Genomic DNA, 18141 nt, shown 5'->3' with positions numbered 1-18141 from the left:
CTGCTGATGACAGGCCAGCAGCTGAGGCTGATTAGCTGATCAGTGCCCTACAGCTTAAGAAAGGGCAGCATGGCTGTGTGCAGACGAGAGAGGCTTCTGTGGAAGCCGGCATAGAGAGGCCTTCTCTGTGACCTGCTCTGAATCAAACCTCACGATACCTGTGCCTGTTGTCGTCTTCCTTTTGTTGCGCGGGCACAATAAATTTGCCTTTTTAATCGTTTACTTTCTGTCCCGAGTTTATTATTTTAAGCTGTTTGCGTACTCCACCCCTAGACTTTGGGTTGTAACAGCCTTTTTTAAAACACTCAGTGGATTGAGGTGCCCTAAAGGTGTCAGGGAGGGCATTCCACAGATGTGGGGCAGCAGCACAAAATGCCGTATCTCCCATTGTCCTGAGTCTGGTTCTGGGAATGCGGAGGAGGTTTGAGTGAGGGGAGCGAAGGGAGCGGGTTGTGTTCTGTGGTTTGATAAGTTCTTTGAGGTAGGGGGGGGGGCACGTCCATGGATGCATTGATGTGTGAGGAGGGAAACCTTGTACTCAATCCTGGTGGAGATGGGAAGCCAGTGTAGTGAGTGGAGAAGGGGGGGTAATGTGCTCATGTTTCCGCACTCTCATCAGGATCCTAGTTCCAGAGTTTTGAATGTACTGAAGCCTCTGCAGACTCTTTCTAGGGATCCCAATGAGAAATGCGTTGCAATAGTCCAGTCTGGAGGAGACAAAGGCATGAACCAGCTTTTTGGCGTCTAGGAGGGAGAGAATGGGTCGGAGTTTGGAGATGTTAGAAAGGTAGAAAGGGGTCTTCCATAGGTGATTTTATATGGGCTTCAAAAGTGAGTTGGGAGTCCATTTTTAAACCAAGATTACTGTTGATGAGAGCGGGATGTTAGTACCACAAAAGGGGATGCTGGTTATGGATGATGATTTGGTCTGATGAGGAGTTCCAACCAGGATGGCTTTGGTTTTGGAGCTATTGAGTTGAAAGTTTTGCTCCATCCATACCTTTTATCTCCTCCAGAAAGGTGGTGAGTTTTGATGGGGATGACTGTGAGGGTGGGGTGTCAGCTGTGACATTTACATAGAGCTGCATGTCATCAGCATAGCAGTGGAATGAAATATTGTGGCAGCTGATGATTTGGCCAAGGGGGGTAAGGTAGAGGATGGGGCCAAGGACTGACCCCTGGGGGACACCACAAGTAACTGTGTGTGGATTTGATTTGGAGTGGCCTAGAGAGATGTATTCTGTCCGGTTTGTGAGATATGATCTGAACTAACTGAGGGCAGTTTAGGAGGATGAAAAGGGATGAAGAGCCAGCATTGGATGATATGAGGAGGTCGTTTATGACTCTGACCAGGGCTGTCTCTGTACTGTGGGCAGAGCGGAAACCTAACCGGAAACATTAGCTAACGTTAGCTGTCTGACTCAGCATGGTCTAAAAAAATGTCTGTTGGTCTTTTATATTTAGAGAGTGAATTCCTCCACAATATCAATATAGTTGGTCATGTCTTTAATTTTTTTGTTGTAAGGACGTAACAATAATGTTGTATGCATAATTACAACATTATACAACAAGGTGTGGTTTAATGTCATTACTGGCACAACAGTACTGTGGCCGGGACAGAGGCGCTTTCATCACTGAATTGAATCACCTTTTCGTGTATTATTGCCTAAATAAATAATACTTTGATGAGCCGATAGTGTGACTGTGCCAGGTGAAACAAAATTCCTATTACAAAGTTCCTATAATTGATAGTTGCAACTCGCACAGTAACTCTTCTTCCCCCTCTCTCTCCCCTTTCATGTTCTATCCATTAATGGAGGAAATGCCTTTATAAAAGGACCAAAAGTTTAGAACATTATCATTTTAGGTTTAACTTCCCAGAATAACATTAAAATCCTCCTGTAAAAGGAGCTTGTAAGCAACTAAGAGAAAGCCAATGTGAAACAGAGTTTGAAGAAAGAAAGAAATACACTAATGGATAAAAAAATATGGAACATTGCATGTGCCCCCATGTGTTTCCCAGTCTGTTAATTTGTGTGTTGTATTGTCCAACATAAACAACCTCTAAGGTGTTGTGAAGGACACAGGCAGGGTGTCTGGTTTGGAACATCACCAAAACCAAAAAGGTGACACATATCTCAGGAGCACATGGTTAGGATGTCACTGAGTTTATCTCCTGCGTCACCGCAGCAAAGAGAGATCATGCACGTGCATGTGTGGTTGCTGCATGTAATGTGGTTTTAATCCATTAGCTATGCTTTACTGTTAAATAAATAAATGAATAAAGTCAACAACTTTGAGGAGTTTTGCATCAAAACAGCTGCACATAAACACGCGCAATGACAATTCTGTGTACTACAATGCACTCTTTCCTTCTTTTTCTTGCTCAATCTGCCTTCATTTTGGAGTATTGTGTAACAAAAAAAGCAGCTGCAATCACCTCAAAAAACAGGAATGGAGCCTCATTTGCAGAAGTCATGTGTTTGAGTGCTGGACGGGTGCTCATGCGTAAGAAATCAGGTGGAATGTAGGAAAGCATTTACACCCCAAGTGACTATATAACTCCCCGGGAATTAGGCTTTGAATACAGAAAGAAGACTACAATCACACACACCCACATAGACATCGACCACCCTGACTGAAAATTAAATCAGTGTGTTTGTATGCGCACATATTCATTATCTAGAATGAGTGGTCCATCTTTTCCGCCACACACTCAAACAAATGCCATCTTGATGTTTTGATAGGAAACTTCCCAGTCTGGTTTTACTGACAGCCAATGCATCTCCATACCTTTAAAGGAACACGCCAACTTATTGGGAATTAGCCACCATATCTCCCAGAGTTAGACAAGTCAATACATACCCTTCTCATCTCCGTGCGAGCTGTACCTCTGTCTAACATTCCCAGCATTAGCTTAGCCTAGCAAAGATCCTGCAGGTAACTGGTTCCAACTAGCTACTGCTCCAAATAAGTATACAACTCACAACATGTAAATAGGAACATGTTGCCGTTATTTTGTCAGTCACAGGGTGTACAAATATCAAGGTCACATAAGACACAGCCATATTCTAACCGCATACTAACTGGGAACTATATTCTCAGAAAGGCAAAGCAGTGGTACTTCTGTTACTTGGGCGGAGTGATTTGCTCGCCGCACCTGAGAAGCCCGGTTGTGGAGCAGAGAGTTCGCCTGGAGTTGGAGTAATAGAGTCAACAATTACTAAATATTAAAAGCATAGTTTACAATCACAGGTGTTCGCTGTATTGTAAAGAGCTGCGACAATAAAAAGGGGAGACCAGGTAATACCATGATGTTTGATAGAATTCCAACCAAAAACGCTGACTGTGGATCCCCTGCAGCTACAGTAAGTGTTTGTAAAGTAGACAAAGGCAAGAAGACAAGTGAAGAGAATTAAGACAAACAGTGGATTTCAAAATAAAACAGGAAGTCCATGAAAACAAACAGAAAACAGAAACTTGACACAAGGAAAAAACCATGACATAGCTAATGAATTGGATTCCACATATACACCACCAGTCGGTGTTCCTCGACCTCAGTCTGTTCGACATTTTGCCTATCAGCATCCAAAATTTGTAACTCCTTGTCTGTGTATAATGGCTCAAAAATATATGGTTCTGGATCTTCCTCAAAGTCAGCCACGATCACCATTGTTGTTTGCTACTAGCTAGCTATTCACATTGGTTTTGTTGACAGAAGTAACTGCGCTTTTCGGTGTTGCCCTAATAACTCCGCCCAAGTAGCACTGTTTGCCTTTCTGAGAATATATTTCCCAGTTGGTATGCGATTAGAATATGTCTGTGTCTCATGTAACCTTGTTATGTGTATACCCTATAGAAAACACATGTGATTTGTCATCCGGTTAATTTTCAAAATACGGCGGATCATATCTCCCTGCACTACACCTTGAAAACACAGCACAGAGTTTGTTTCCCCTCTACTCCTCTGGATGGAAACAAACTGTTGTGGTTTTTGTGGTTCTATTCTATATGAATTTGCGAGATCTCGTGGGTCCTCGAGACTTCAGTTGTCAGTCATGGCCGCAGCCGTTATCATATATCATACTATCATATTAGTGAAACACAAGATGCGCTGAAGGCTGAATAGAATTCTCAAGACAATCATGAATGAAACTTTTTTCTTTCAAAATACAAACTACAATATGAAACTGTTGCATTTCTCTCATCTGAAAGTCTAACTGCAATAGAAAACACACCCACAAGAAAAAATGAAAGTCTTTCAAGGATTCATTAGTCATGGTCTGATTATGTTTGCTGTTTGGCTCCAGCTAGTGCTGATCATATTTCCGGCCATCTAATGACACAAGCAGATGCATTTGGTAATATTCTAATGCACCAACTCCAACTAATGGCCACATAACCATTACAGCCGTAAAAACAAAAGAGGCAACACACGTCTATAGTTCCATCAGCATCTGTTCATCAAGCATCTTTCCACCACTTTTGTTTCACTAATTACTTTCAAGATATCTGCTCGAAGAAGACAGTATTGCAACAGTGGACAAATTTCATCAAACGTTGTCACGCTGACTTTTGGATTTGGTACATTATTGTTTGCATTTGGATAGAAACCAGTAGACTGATATAAACAGTGGAAAGGCTTGCATCAGTTTCAATTGACATTGGTAATTGGTAATGTTTCTGTTTTGCATTAAGTCTGTTGTGTGCTGTTTGTTGTTGAGACTTTGATGCTGCTGCCTTGGCCAAGACTCCCTTGTAAAAGAGATTCTGAATCTCAATGGGATTTTGTCCTGGTTAAATAAAAAGTAAATAAATATTTGTGCATGAAAAAATGGTTTCTTATGGGTGTTTGAGCCAGCTTAGGTAATTAGCGTGCCAAAACAACATTATAAGCATGTTTAATTGCTTGCAGTAATGCTTTGTTTATGAAAGCAAAATAACAGTAGAGCCTAAAACAAATTATACATTTAAACTGCATGGCTCCAAGCGCCCTTTACTGAAGCAGCAATATTAGATTTTTTGGCAACTTTGTACAAGCTGTATAGACAACGCTGACATATTATTACCTTATTGCTAGGTTTCTGGCCATTTGGCAGATGTAACGCCATATACACTCAACATGTAGCTCTGGTTCTGACTAACTCCTGAATGAAACATCTGGCTCTTTAGCTGCTGAATGCTCCACTTTGTTCACCAGCTAGTCATTAAATGCCATTTGTTGTTGTTAAAATGCTTTTTGATGAAAACAGTCGACTGTTGCGACTCCAGAGATAATTCTCTGTGGATTCGTCACAAAGAGCAAACTTTCACATTACACAAAGTAATTGGATCCATTGTTCACATTAAAAGTACGGATAATGGCAGCTTTAAGGCAAGAGTTGGTACAAGCGACCCTGTGTCCAGAAAATTAAAGTTCACTATTTTGTTAATAATAACAAAGAGGCAAAAGAGAGACAGAGTGGGATTATGTGACATACACAGGAAGACTAAAAATAGTCCCCGGTGACGACATAAAACATCAAACAGCAAGCACCACTTGAGAAACAGAAGATGCAGCAGCTCTGTGCTAACAAATCTCAGTGGTAGACAGTCTGTCTGTGCCAGTGCGAGCTTGTGTTAAACCCGTTTGTCTGGTGGTTTTTGTTGCTTCAGGGACTGTTAACAGAGACAATGATTAGCGTAGGACAGGCTAAGCTCTGTTTTCCATTGCCGGTATATACTGGTTTGGCTCAACAACTTACAGAATCATAAAATAATACCCACTGTGAGGCACAGGATCACATACACACACATTGACTGTGGCATTAAGGTACATGGAGGTTTGGGGAAAAACAGCTAAAAAATAAAAAGGCATATCCAGAGTCTGTCTTCAATTAACATCCACTGTTACTACGAGGAAAAACAAATAAACGGAACAACAAGAGAAAAAACACACACACCCTCTTCTGCACACTTGTGCAATAAGCAGGAAGCCATGAAGCTGACTAAGGTAAAGTCAGCATGGGATTATTGTCACTCTGCATCTAAAAGCTCACCGTAGGAACTAATTCACATGCACATGACCACACACCCACAGGCATACACAGCCAACTACATACATACTGTATGTAGTTGTGTGTGTCTCAAGTGGTTACATTCAAAGACCCATTTTACAAATCTGAATAAAGGGCTACTTTTCCAACAGTTAGTCTTCAACAACCAGATTGTCACTTAATACTTTTGACGACTGATTGCATTCATCTTACCTGTTTTCAGTTTGTGTTGATGTCCAGACAGCCAGAAACCTTTAGGTTTTTCCCAGTTGGGGATCGGCAACGGCGGCGCAGAAAAGTTTTTCTTCTTCCTCTGGACACTGTTCCCCATTTTGGGGCAGTCCTGAAGCCCCTAAAAGACCTTTATCATCTTGTTGTCCTGTGACATTACATCTGTATTCCTTCTCTAGAGACCTTCCAAAAGTCCCTTGCTCTCCAGCATGAAAACACTCAATAATGCTCCTGAATGCACCCTTTGGTCAAATAATTCCTGCTGACACACATACATACCACGGTATAGTGAATGTGTGCTTAAGACCCACTGATACCATGCTATCACACACACACACACACACACACACACGCAGATCCAGCATGCAAAACACACCCTCAAATTAGTCCTATTCTTCGCGCTGACACACTTCCAGTACCGTACATCCAGCTGCTGAAGCAGGGGCAGCATCCAATATTGCTCACTACCAAGTGTGTGTGATTGTGTATGTGTGAGTGTGTGTGTGCCCCTCCCACTCTCTGCCTCTGTGATCGCTGAGCTCCAGAGCTAAGCATTCAGCTGAGCATTTTCCGTGTTGGATAGGGGTGAAAACACAAACACAAATACACACACATTATCCAAAATCATCAAATGATTCACACACCTTTCTCTCGTGGTTAATGCCCCTCTTCAGTTCAGTCTCCTCTAATTTCCTCTTTCAGCGAGCAGTGATCACTTCATCTTTATTTTAACCAATATAAGCACAGCTGACAGATCCTGTCAATACAACATGCTGATGGTGAAAAACACAGAGTCCCTAAGGACACACACACACACACACCCACAGCTGCTCATGGAAACAGAGATTAATATATATTAGAGGTGTTTATGTACGAATGAGTAACAAAAAAACGAAATAAATACTGAGATACAACCATGAGTGGAATCTAAAAACAGCAGAGGGATGCTCAATAATTCAAGTGATCTTCACAGGTTCAGCTCTCTTGTCTGGCACCTTTTCAAATTCCTCACCACACACACATAAAGAGCACAATATTTATGCCAGTCAACCGGTCAGAATGATCAAAGCTTGTTTGGAGATGAGAACATTCCTGCTATGCTTAAAAGAAATACAGATGCTGAGCCAGATGGGTGAGTTTCAGAAGCAGGGATGATGCGGGTTACCAGAAAAGCAACATTACCTAAATTCTTTTACGGTAAGTCATCATCTTCCTCATTCCACATGCCCTGTTTCCCTCTGCCTGCTACCATTTCACTTAAAGGAAACACATTTATAACACTTCCTGAATTCCATGATGACTTGGCAAGATATGTCCCACAATAATGATGTCATGACCTTTGGCTTCACTAGATTCCGGTGTCACCGCTCCCAGAGCTCGCAGATCGATAGCAGTCATCCAGAACAAGGTCAGAGAGAGACAGATGGAAAAATAGAACAATCATGAACCCAATCAGCACGTAGCACGATGCTCATGTCACGTGAAAATGAGATCCCTTGTACGAACAAAATGGAGGGAGAGGGAGGGAGTGTGATGATGAAGAGCAAGAAAGTGAAACCGCACACTTTTCATCGTGGTCACCCTGATCAGGTTTCTTCCCATCCCTCCATCCCCCACCTGTCTGGCGTGTAAGGAACTGCTGGAAGATGACAGATTTACTGACTGGGGGAGTCGTGAGGAAGGGGAAATGAGCTGCACCACTGAGCAATGACCTGTTCCAATTTCTAGAACAGGAATCGATTTGGTTTCTAAAGGGCAGGAGGAGTTACAGTGAATTTCCAAATATGAATAAGAAGGCTATGAGCGTAAATGTACCTGCGTGAGATGTGAGAGTACGATATCACTCAAGCTTCCCAATGCGTTTACATCAAGTGTAAAATGATCTGCAATAAAACGCTCACAGAGAGAGAAGCTGCCTCCTAATGCAGCCCCACCAAAACCACACCAAGTACATTTGTGCTGGCAGAGTACTCTGAGCTCACTACTACTGTCTACTGTGTTAATGTGTGTCTCTGTGTTAGGTGCTCTGTACTCAGCCTCCAACTACAAGCTGCAATACAAATGTGCCAAACATGCCCTAGATACATTTAAATATGATTGTGATCAAAGTGTGTGTCACTGTCAAGAGAGATTTTAGGATTTGACAGCTGCAGGGAACTCAAAGGAGATCATATCGAGTCAGGCTGTGTGCATGTGTGTATGCACATACGCATGCGTACATCAAAAGCCATTTATGTGGAGGAATGCCGTTGTCAGGGAATAGTTGTCAGGGGAAGTGGTTGTCAGGGTGACCATCACCGGGGCCTCTACCTTTCTAAATATTCCTGTGTGTACTTTTGCTGTTGAGCGTGTACCCGAGACCAGGGAGGTTTGAGGCTAATGGCCGGAATTAGGACATTTGTTGTTTTTTAAGTTGCAAAATAAAATATCGGCAGCCACTATAAATTTCCCCATATGGCAGTGATGTCATATATTCTCGTTAGTACAATTCTTTTCAGCTTAATTCCCACATTGAGTGAATCTGCAATCATCCGCCCATCACTTCCATCTTGTGGCAAGACACTGCCATTACAATAGAAACCCTACGGGCAAACAATTCAAATGCAGAGCTACAGACCTGCAAGAGCAACAGCTACAGTTTTAGTTTTAATAGTTTATTTGAACAAAAGAAAAAAACATTAAAATAAAAGATTTATATACATGCAATCCTGCATACATATATAATTAAAATAACAGATAAATAAGGTCTTAACACAGTCTTCCAAAATTGAAAGTCATTCAAACAAAACAACACTTTTCAAATGTTCAAAAGGAGTAGGAAGAAGTTGATAAACAACTTATCGGGTCCGACCCCCTTTCTCTACTTTTATCCTTTAGTAAATCGTATGCTTCAGTTATTTACGCATTATTATTTACACATCATAGACACAGATGCATACATACCCACAACTTTCTTTTTTTTTCTTCCCTTTCTTCTACTTTCTATACCATCTATTTATAGCAGATTAAATAACATCCATACTAAACTTAGTATATAGACATGTTAGTATGTAGATATATTAGCATATAGATATACCAGTATATAGACATACCAGTATATAGACATATCGATTTATATAGACATACCAGCATATAAATGCCAAGAAACCATACAGTCTTTCTACAATACTATCACTTTAAATCCTTTTCGTATCCCTTTAATATATTAATTTAAAATAATCTCTTGAAATTGCTCATTGTTATTGATGATTTCATCTCTTCACTGCAGCTACAGACATGAACCTGGAGTTTTTTTTTAATCTAACCTGTGAATGTGTTTTCCTTTGTTGTAGCTGCTATTACTATTTTCTAATGAAAATCTTAACTGTAGATTTTTTCTTCATACAGTTCGGCACGATCATTAGAAGCGCTTGTCGGATGGTCAATCAGCATACAATCCTCCTGTAAGCCCATTCACCAACAGGGGACACGCATTACAGTAAATGTAAAACTTCTATAACACTGATTGTCTGCAGGTGAAGCAAATTAAAATTATTTTTTTGCAGTTATCACTTTCTTTGTCTGTAGGAGATGAAATTGGCATGTACAGTACATCTACAGGTCTCAATGACTGCTGCTACCGTTCTTGTACAGAATCTGCAGCATGCAAAGTATTAATATGTGGCTTAATGCTTGTGAAGCCAGTCAGATGATAAATCGTTGTGGCACGGCAGCTAAAACCAGAAACAAATATTTTAGAGATAAGAGAAAGTGACTGTGGTCAGTGTTCCAAGATGTTCTAGTCAGCCCAGCCATCAGAACATACCATATATGTTCCTGAATGCCACTTTTACTCAAGACTAACTGAATTCCTCAGTTGCTCTGTCATCGGGTGGTCTATTCAGAAAGACAGAACGTGCAGCTGCATCAGGTAAACAGTGTTCAACAGGTGTATCTATTTCAACAAGTTATGTAACAGGAGCCACACACAGAGTCTTTAGGGTAACTCAGTTGTATATCCCTGTGTATACAGACTCCCACTTCCCCAGACCCACACTGATATCTTCCAGCTGCTTCACTGCCACATCAAACACACTCAATGTCCTATAACACAACTCATTAGCTCTTATTCCATAAACAATACCTCTGGAAAACAGCGTTGGATGTTGATTACAGGTATTTTTAGTGACCCCTTCTTATGTACATGTGAGGGTATCTGTGTTATCTGCATGGGTTTTCACAAGAAATATGTGTGTGATTTTCTCAAGAAATGTGGTGAAAATATATTTATAAATGTGTTTTGGTCTGCTTGTGTGTGTGAAATTAAATCTGATAAACATAGGGTTGTGTGACCTTAATACTTATCACGCTTTTCCATTCTTCTTCTTTGTTATCTCCATCCGCTCTTCATTCTCCCACTGTGCTGCAAACCATCTCTGTATGCTACGCTTACTTTAACCTCACAATAAACACAACCTGAAAGACGATTAATGTCTCACTCTAACATGGACCCTATTGTTGCCACACAGTACTCTTGCCTGCCACACTGTAAACTGCCTCACAATGCCGTTGCCTGGGAGACGTTTACCTCACCGGCATGGCTTTAAGTCTACGGTGATGGATGAGGTTTGGAGGTATCTGCTTACTCAGGTAAAATTACCTCACTCATCAAAGTGTGTGTGTGCGTGTGTGTGTGTGTGTGTTAGAGAGAGTGGAGCATTATGTTTGCAGGGAACATTGTGTGGTTGCATTAAACTTTCACAGTTCTCCCTTTCTGCCACATGCCTTTCTTTGCCCTCCACTTGCTGCCTTCATCCTGTCACACTGTGTTAAAGTAGCCCTGAGCTGGGGCCTGTAATAGAGCTAAGGCCGTATACAATGTTCTCTATGTAATGAGATGTTTGCTCTTCAATTACTGTGCTAGGTCTGTAATCTGCATTATAGTTTGTGAATCTACACACCCTGTCTGTGTTTTGTGATGTGGCATCCACACACACACCCACGCACACAGACCCATTCAGATAGAGAAAATCAAGCAAAGAATGGGCTCCATCACTAACACATTTACAAGGCCTGCATTTGTAACACAATAAAGTAAAGATGTGCCGATACCAGTACGGGTAAAAACGCTAGTATTGGTATTGGGAAGTACTGGAGTTTATACACCGATCTGATACCACATAATAAAGTAAAAGAAGGAAAATCTACGTTAAAGTAGTTTATTTATGTTCTTTTTCGGTTTTAACTGACTGTCAATCTGGATTAAAAAAAAAGGTTCAGTGGCATTCATTGTTTGTGTAAATCCATGTTTCCCAAGGAGTTTAACTTGTGGCACACCGACAACAAAGATAGAAATCACATCCATACGAGGATAGTAGTATACAGACAGTTGTTAAAACATAATAAAATATATGACACACTGGTATCAGATCCGTACTCTGTATCGGCCGATACGCAAGTTCAGGTATCAGAATCGTTATCGGGAAGCAAAAATGATACTGGACCATCCCTACAATTAAGTATTCTCACACGTACACACATACATGGCTTTACACTTGGACACAGATGTGGTATCCCAGGGATTACGTATACAAAATTACATCAGCGCTCTAACAGCCAGAAACCGAAGATGGGCTGTGCTGGACAAAGCAGGTAGTTGTGGGGGCTGTATACGCCCTGTGTATGTGTGTGTCTGTGTGTGTGTGTGTGTGTGTGTGTGTGTGTGTGTGTGTGTGTGTGTGTGTGTGGGGTGGAGGTGATGTAATGAGTGTTGGTGCTGGGTTGGCGCCGCCCTAAGCCCAGCAATATGCTGCTGACACACAAACAGATACCCTCTGATACAGGGCAGCACTCGGTCACACACCCTCACTCGGCACTGTAGATGTCAACACACAACTTTTAACACGCTGTATACACAATAATGTTCAGGGAAGACCAACACACCACAGCAGTGCTGAGTAGAGGGTATTAAGCAATCTGAGAAGCAAATCAAAAACAGTAATCTGCAGTAATGAGTAGGCAAAGAGACTGAAAAATTGGAGAGAAAGAGAAATAGGGTGTGTGTGTGTGTGTGTGTGTGTGTGTGTGTGTGTGTGTGTGTGTGTGTGTGTGTGCGCGCGCTGGGAAGTCACTCTAATTAAAAAAGCATTGAGAGAGTGTTCCCTAAGAGTCCTCTCAAGGCTGAATGGGGCTTTGTGATACATTGTAATCTCTCCTCTCCATCGCATAACTCTAGGTACAATCTGGCATCCAGGCTACCACGCACAAACACACGCACGCTACGAGACCTTGACAGTGAAACACACACACACACACACACACACACAAACCACTCTGATGCGTGGCTCTCAGGAATTCAGCACATGAAAGAGTGTTATTTTTTAAAGGAGAGGAATCTCTGTCTGCGCTGGACTGCAGAGCTCTGGATCACAGATGAGCAGATCTGAGTCAGTCATGCAGGGATGACCCAGCCAATGTAAACCCACCAACAACAGACCAAATACCAACATATTATAGTAAGAGTTACATGTCACTGCAATGGAAACAAGAAGGTGCAGTGGCTCACCAGAGGATGATAGAGTCAGTGTATCTCTTTTTGGGGGAGAATTCACTGTGTTCTGTTGTCGTTTGAACCATCATGTCAAATGTCTATACACAAGAACAAACATCTAAAGTTGTTTCCTGTGTTTTCCTTTATTTCTTATGATATTCACGTATGAAGCATTAACAATTTGCATCACTGGTGTAGAGATTGCACAACTGTGATTAAGATCTGTTATCATTTGAGGAAGGGCAATACATTGTCAAATTTATTTTGCTCCTTGTGGGAATTTCTGAGGGCATTGCATTGTGTAAAAATGTTACAAAGTAGCAATTAGGGGGGAATTTTATGATGTTGCTCATGTCAAATGATTGAGTTTTCATGAAACTTGGTGGAAGGGTGTTGCATTGGCCAAGAAAGAACTCATTAAATTTTGGAGCGGATCCAAATCAGGGGGCGGAGGCACAAACTATTTTGCACTTTTGTTAACACTGCGAGATAAGGAATGGCCTTGGAGGAGATCTGCGTTCTCCGAGTGCCCTTCTAGTATCTAAATGCAGTCACTGGTTTAGGAGATTTTGTTGAAAGAGTCAACAACAGCTGAAACTACTTGGATAATGACATTAGTGTTAAGACAGGACAGAACAGGTCACTGCCTAAACAGCTTGCGTCAAATAGAAACTTGTATTAGTAAGTGAATCCAGTTGCTTGGTTAATGTCAAAATGAACTAATAAAATGTATGGATTGCAAGTATTGTAGTACATCAGTAGTGAATAGACAAAGTGGCCTATGATAATTGTGTGTGTGAGTATCTATGTCTATGTGACAGTCTTAGTTTGAAGAGTTTTATGCTTTGTCTTGTCAGGTTGGTAAAGTCACCCAGCGGTTTCAAAGAAAATGAACCGCAGCGAGAGAATAGTAAAGATGCAACGCACCAATTATGTACTGGTGGGAAGACAGACTTTCCTCACTCTCTCTGTACGAGACAACGTGCCGAAGAAGACAAGACAACGCAAACCTAACAATTTGCTTACACACACAGGTGAGACAGAATGTACCAGCTGTTCTTGCTGGTGATATAAGGCTACAGACCACCTGTGTATGTTGACGGCAATGATTCACAGCTGCATTTTGGAATATTGTAGGAATTAACACAAAACAGCTTTCAGTTTTTTGCTTTTCTGATGTCACCGATTTTCTCTCCTAAATACAACTTTCTATCTCATAGTTAAAGTGTCTGCAGTTACATTTGGACCCTTGTCTGCGATCTGTTTCTTGGACATGCTTGGGCATCCTCTTAAGTCTTCTAATCAGAAAATCCCCGAGACAAAATGCCAAAGAAATATGGTTCCCACAGATTCTTACCATCAGCCTATAACCACATCCTCTGCTGGGGAATTATTAGCCCTACTACTAGTTAATCTTTGGTTTCAAATGGAGTCACTGTCTGTTACCCTTCCAATATTCATGGTTCTCCAAGGACCTTAGAAAAGCACAATGTAAGGAACAATATGGGATCATGGATGTACTTATTTGGCGGGACGAGCACAAAAACCAATAAAGACCAAACAAGGTCTGAAAGACTGTGAATCTGGATCTCCAAGAGTTGTTGGATAGTAACAGCAATAACACACACACACACACACACACACACACACACACAATGACAGAAGAGAAAGGGATTGCTTTGGTAGTTGAACAAAAACAGGAAATGGGGACTGTGGTTAAGCTCTGTGCTGCCGACCAAGCAAACGCATCAGTAAACAGAAAGAGGGATTAGCCCGTGTCAGTCTACGTGTGTATGTTCGTGTCACTTTTGCCAAGTTCAATATGTACAGACCGATGTCTTGACGATAACAAAATCCCTATGACCTTCCCTTCTTACTCCAAAAGTCAACACATTTCCCCCGAAATATCATCATGACCACACCATCTGGGATCGTGGCATCATGACAAAACAGGACCGAAGAAGACAGTAGAGTTGTAAAACAAGCAAACCGTGGCTTAAAAACTCTAAACTGAACCGTGACAAGCAAAATCCATCCTGACAGAGACCTCAGTGCACTAGAGACAGTGGACAGGGATTTTTTGGCTTTGTTGGGATAGCACAACAAGCTGCAAACACAACACTGACATCACAACACTTACCCAATAATGGCAAACATTAGCTAATGCGTGTACATTAGACGCGGGGCAACATAACCATTCAGCTGCTGAATGTTTGATCAGAGTTTGCTGAAAAAAAAACTGCGTGCTGTGGCTGAAATTGAGGTTCATGAGAGCGGAGAGAGTGAACCAAAACAGTAAAGTTGCGGGCCATAAAACCAAAACAATTAGCTGAAAGACGATAAAATGCGCAGTAGAGCTGGGAGATGCTGCGTGTGGGGTGGGGTAATAATTCTCTGTGGGTTTGTCACTATGAGCAACCGATTTCACATTACACATCTTTTGATCTATTTTTAAAGTAAAAATATTGATTACCACAGAATTTATGGCATCACATTAATAATTGTATTAATTCAGATATAAAATAAGCTTTTTCCAGTTCATAAATACAGAATAAACAATGAGTGAATTCAAGTTTGTGCTGAATTTTGTGGAAGAACACAATCATCCTCTACTGGATTTTTTTCCTTCAACTTAACTTTTCATGAGCCTTTGATGGTTAAACAAACGTCTTGATGTTTACTTGGGGGCCATTTTCAGTGATATAGTAGGTAAATATGTCATATGTATTGTAATTCTCTATAAAAGCACCAGCTGTACACCTCGAATTAAAAAAAGGTTATGTATAAAGTCTTGATCTACTCACCTTTTGCAGGTTCATGATTCTGAAGTCCCAGTTTAGCATCCGTTACCCCAATACCAGTTCGGTTCAGCCTATTGCTGAGGCTTTTCTTCCTCCGGCTCCCCTTTAACCAGCTGAAGGCCTGCCCCAGGGAGCTACCCTGCTTCTTCTGCCCACGCTGAACCCTCGCCTCCCGGGCTAAGATCTCAGTGATGTCCCTGGGCACAAGGTCCCCTGTAGACCGCCTCCGGGACATCCTGGAGGTTGGTCCTGGGAGCTGAGGCCTGGTACCTCCACCTGGATCAGGTCACAGGATCTAAAACCTCCCTGCTCTCCAGGGTTTGATGAACCACTTTGCCCCACTTTGGCCTTAATCAGTGTCTCTGTTTTTCCTGTCTGTCACCACCTGGGACAACATTGAGATGAAGAGGATGAGACAGAGAGAGAGAGAGAGAGAGAGAGAGAGAGAGAGAGAGAGAGAGAGGGCGAGATGGAAAAACAAAAACAAATCTGATAAAAAATGAAACCCAGAGAGGGAGGACAGAGTGAGGTGAGACAGCAAGAGAAACACGAAAAAGAGCAGATTTCCTTAGAATAGGGAGATTAAGGGAACTAAATTAAACTCAGATTATTAAACAGCTGAAATGAAAATAAAATCCGAGGTTAGAATGGGAAACTATATGTATCTGTTAATGTATCCAGAGCATTCCCACATTGTCCTACTTTCCCTCCACTCGTTCGCCTACTCCCCCTTTTTCTATTCTCTCATTTTCGTGTATGTAGAAGAGAAGCCCCAGGGAGTGTGTGGGAGTGCGTGTGTGTGTGCGTGCATGACATGTGGTTCACATCAGCAGAAAAGTGTGTATGGGTGAGTTAGAGAAGAGAAAGAAGTTCAATTCAATAAAATTAGCAGTGGAAAAAATACTTGCCAGAATGCATGCTTAACTACAGTATATGAAACACATTTAAAGAACATAGATGAACACATGCACTTCATCTGCTTCCTCTGTGTCACATTAACAAACAGTACAAAGTATTGGCTGTAAGACAGGACATTACTGTAGACAACTTACTCAGAGAGCGTTCAGTCCTCTTCTTCGCTGCCCCCTTTTCTTTCAGCCTGAGAACAGCTTCGCGGCGCATGTGTGTGTGTGTGTGTGTGTGTGATTTTAGCAGAGTGAATGAAGCTCCATGCTCTCTGAGTCCCTCCCTCTGTATGACAACCAGCCTCTCCTCCCACCTCACACAGTTGGGAGTTAGCTCCACCATTTTAGCCCAAGCTGCTTATCCTCACGTTCCAAACAACTGGTAGTTAGCATCTCCGCTTCAGTATTGAGTCCTTCCCTTAAGCTGCATAAGACATTAGGAGTTTATTATCCAGCTGCAGGCTTTTTCTTTTTGTCTTTTCTCCATGCCTCTTTTCCAGGGTTCAGGTGCAGTCACCCCAGTCTCCCTCAGGAGGGAAACCCTTGGAACACAAAGCATCACAGCAGCTCAGAAAGAAAAATACACACCTTGGACAAGTGTGTCCACAAATATATATATATATCATATAATGATCGAAAACACAAGACAGAAAGCCTGGCTTTCACAGAGAGGACAAGTGTAATGTTTTTATCAAAAACGATATTTAAAAGGATATATAAGAGGACAAAGTTTCCTGGGAAACTGCTAAGCAGTCCAGTGTTGGAAGGTGGCCCGGCAAAGGTGAAGAGGTTCAGCAGTGTTTCTGCAGGTAAGAGGGAGTGGCTCTTTCCTGTCACTGTGTAGAAAGGTGAGGATGCCCCCACACGCACACACACATACACAAACACACATAGAAAATTAGCCAAACAGGTGAGGCGAGTCACAAGGTGCCAGTTAAGTCTTAACCAGTCTCAACATATAAGCTCTAACACTGAACTTGGAAGTGAGTTTCAAATTGCACTGTGGTGGGGATGAGACAAGCTGACATCACTGTATGTGTGTGGGTGGGGGTAGACACTTGTCAGAACATAAGTGGGTGGAGTGGATATGTTTGTGTCGCGGGACTGGCTCATCTGGTTTGAATGCAGAGGAGACCCACTGGGGTTAGGAAGGGGAAGCAGGAGTTTGAGGAGGCGGTGTCACAGCCACAGAGAACAAACTGAGACATTGCTGTGACTACAGTCTACAATACAATTTGTCAATTAGCAACAATAGCCTTCATTCAATTTAGGGTATAATCTATGTTAATGGAAGAGCACAGTATCTCCTTGCAGTATTATAAAATCTTTATCCAAGGACAGACTGAACATGTATGCTATCCTGTTGCATGTTCTCTTGTTGTCTTCATATATGACCAGAACTTAAAAGAGCACAAGCTGATCTGACATATGACTGCCATTGACTTCTTTCAGAAATCACAAAGAACTGAAAAAAAAAACCTAGTCACCTCTACTGCCCCTGTAACCAACACAAACAACCTACATCACAGGAGAAAACTTAACTAAAGACTCGTAAATAGAGCAGTAAACTTAATTAGAGCAGAGATCCAGTAGAAATTTCTAAAGATGTAATACATAGCCATGCAAAGTATTATAATAAT

General features: G+C 41.7%; 1 protein-coding gene across 2 annotated transcripts in view; it reads right to left on the bottom strand.

Annotated features, from left to right (window-relative positions):
- Nucleotides 1–17346, bottom strand: part of nhsl3 (NHS like 3) — a 43109-nt gene extending 25763 nt beyond the window's left edge. Inside the window, exons 1-2 of one of the 2 annotated variants that reach the window (XM_032536389.1) lie at nt 16649–17346; nt 15600–15981 (exon numbers count right to left, since the gene is read on the bottom strand). In XM_032536389.1, the coding sequence (XP_032392280.1) occupies nt 15600–15831 (232 nt within the window). In that variant the 5' untranslated portion in view covers nt 15832–15981; nt 16649–17346. Of the gene's footprint in view, nt 1–6248; nt 6745–15599; nt 15982–16648 lie in introns of those variants that run through there. The other variant, XM_032536390.1, reaches the window with a different exon arrangement.
- Nucleotides 17347–18141: the final 795 nt, after the last annotated feature.

This window comes from Etheostoma spectabile, chromosome 14 (assembly GCF_008692095.1).
Source record: "Etheostoma spectabile isolate EspeVRDwgs_2016 chromosome 14, UIUC_Espe_1.0, whole genome shotgun sequence".
NCBI classification, from domain to species: domain Eukaryota; kingdom Metazoa; phylum Chordata; class Actinopteri; order Perciformes; family Percidae; genus Etheostoma; species Etheostoma spectabile.
The sequence above is the reverse complement of the archived record's forward strand: the minus strand, read 5'-3'. Positions and strand labels throughout refer to the sequence as shown.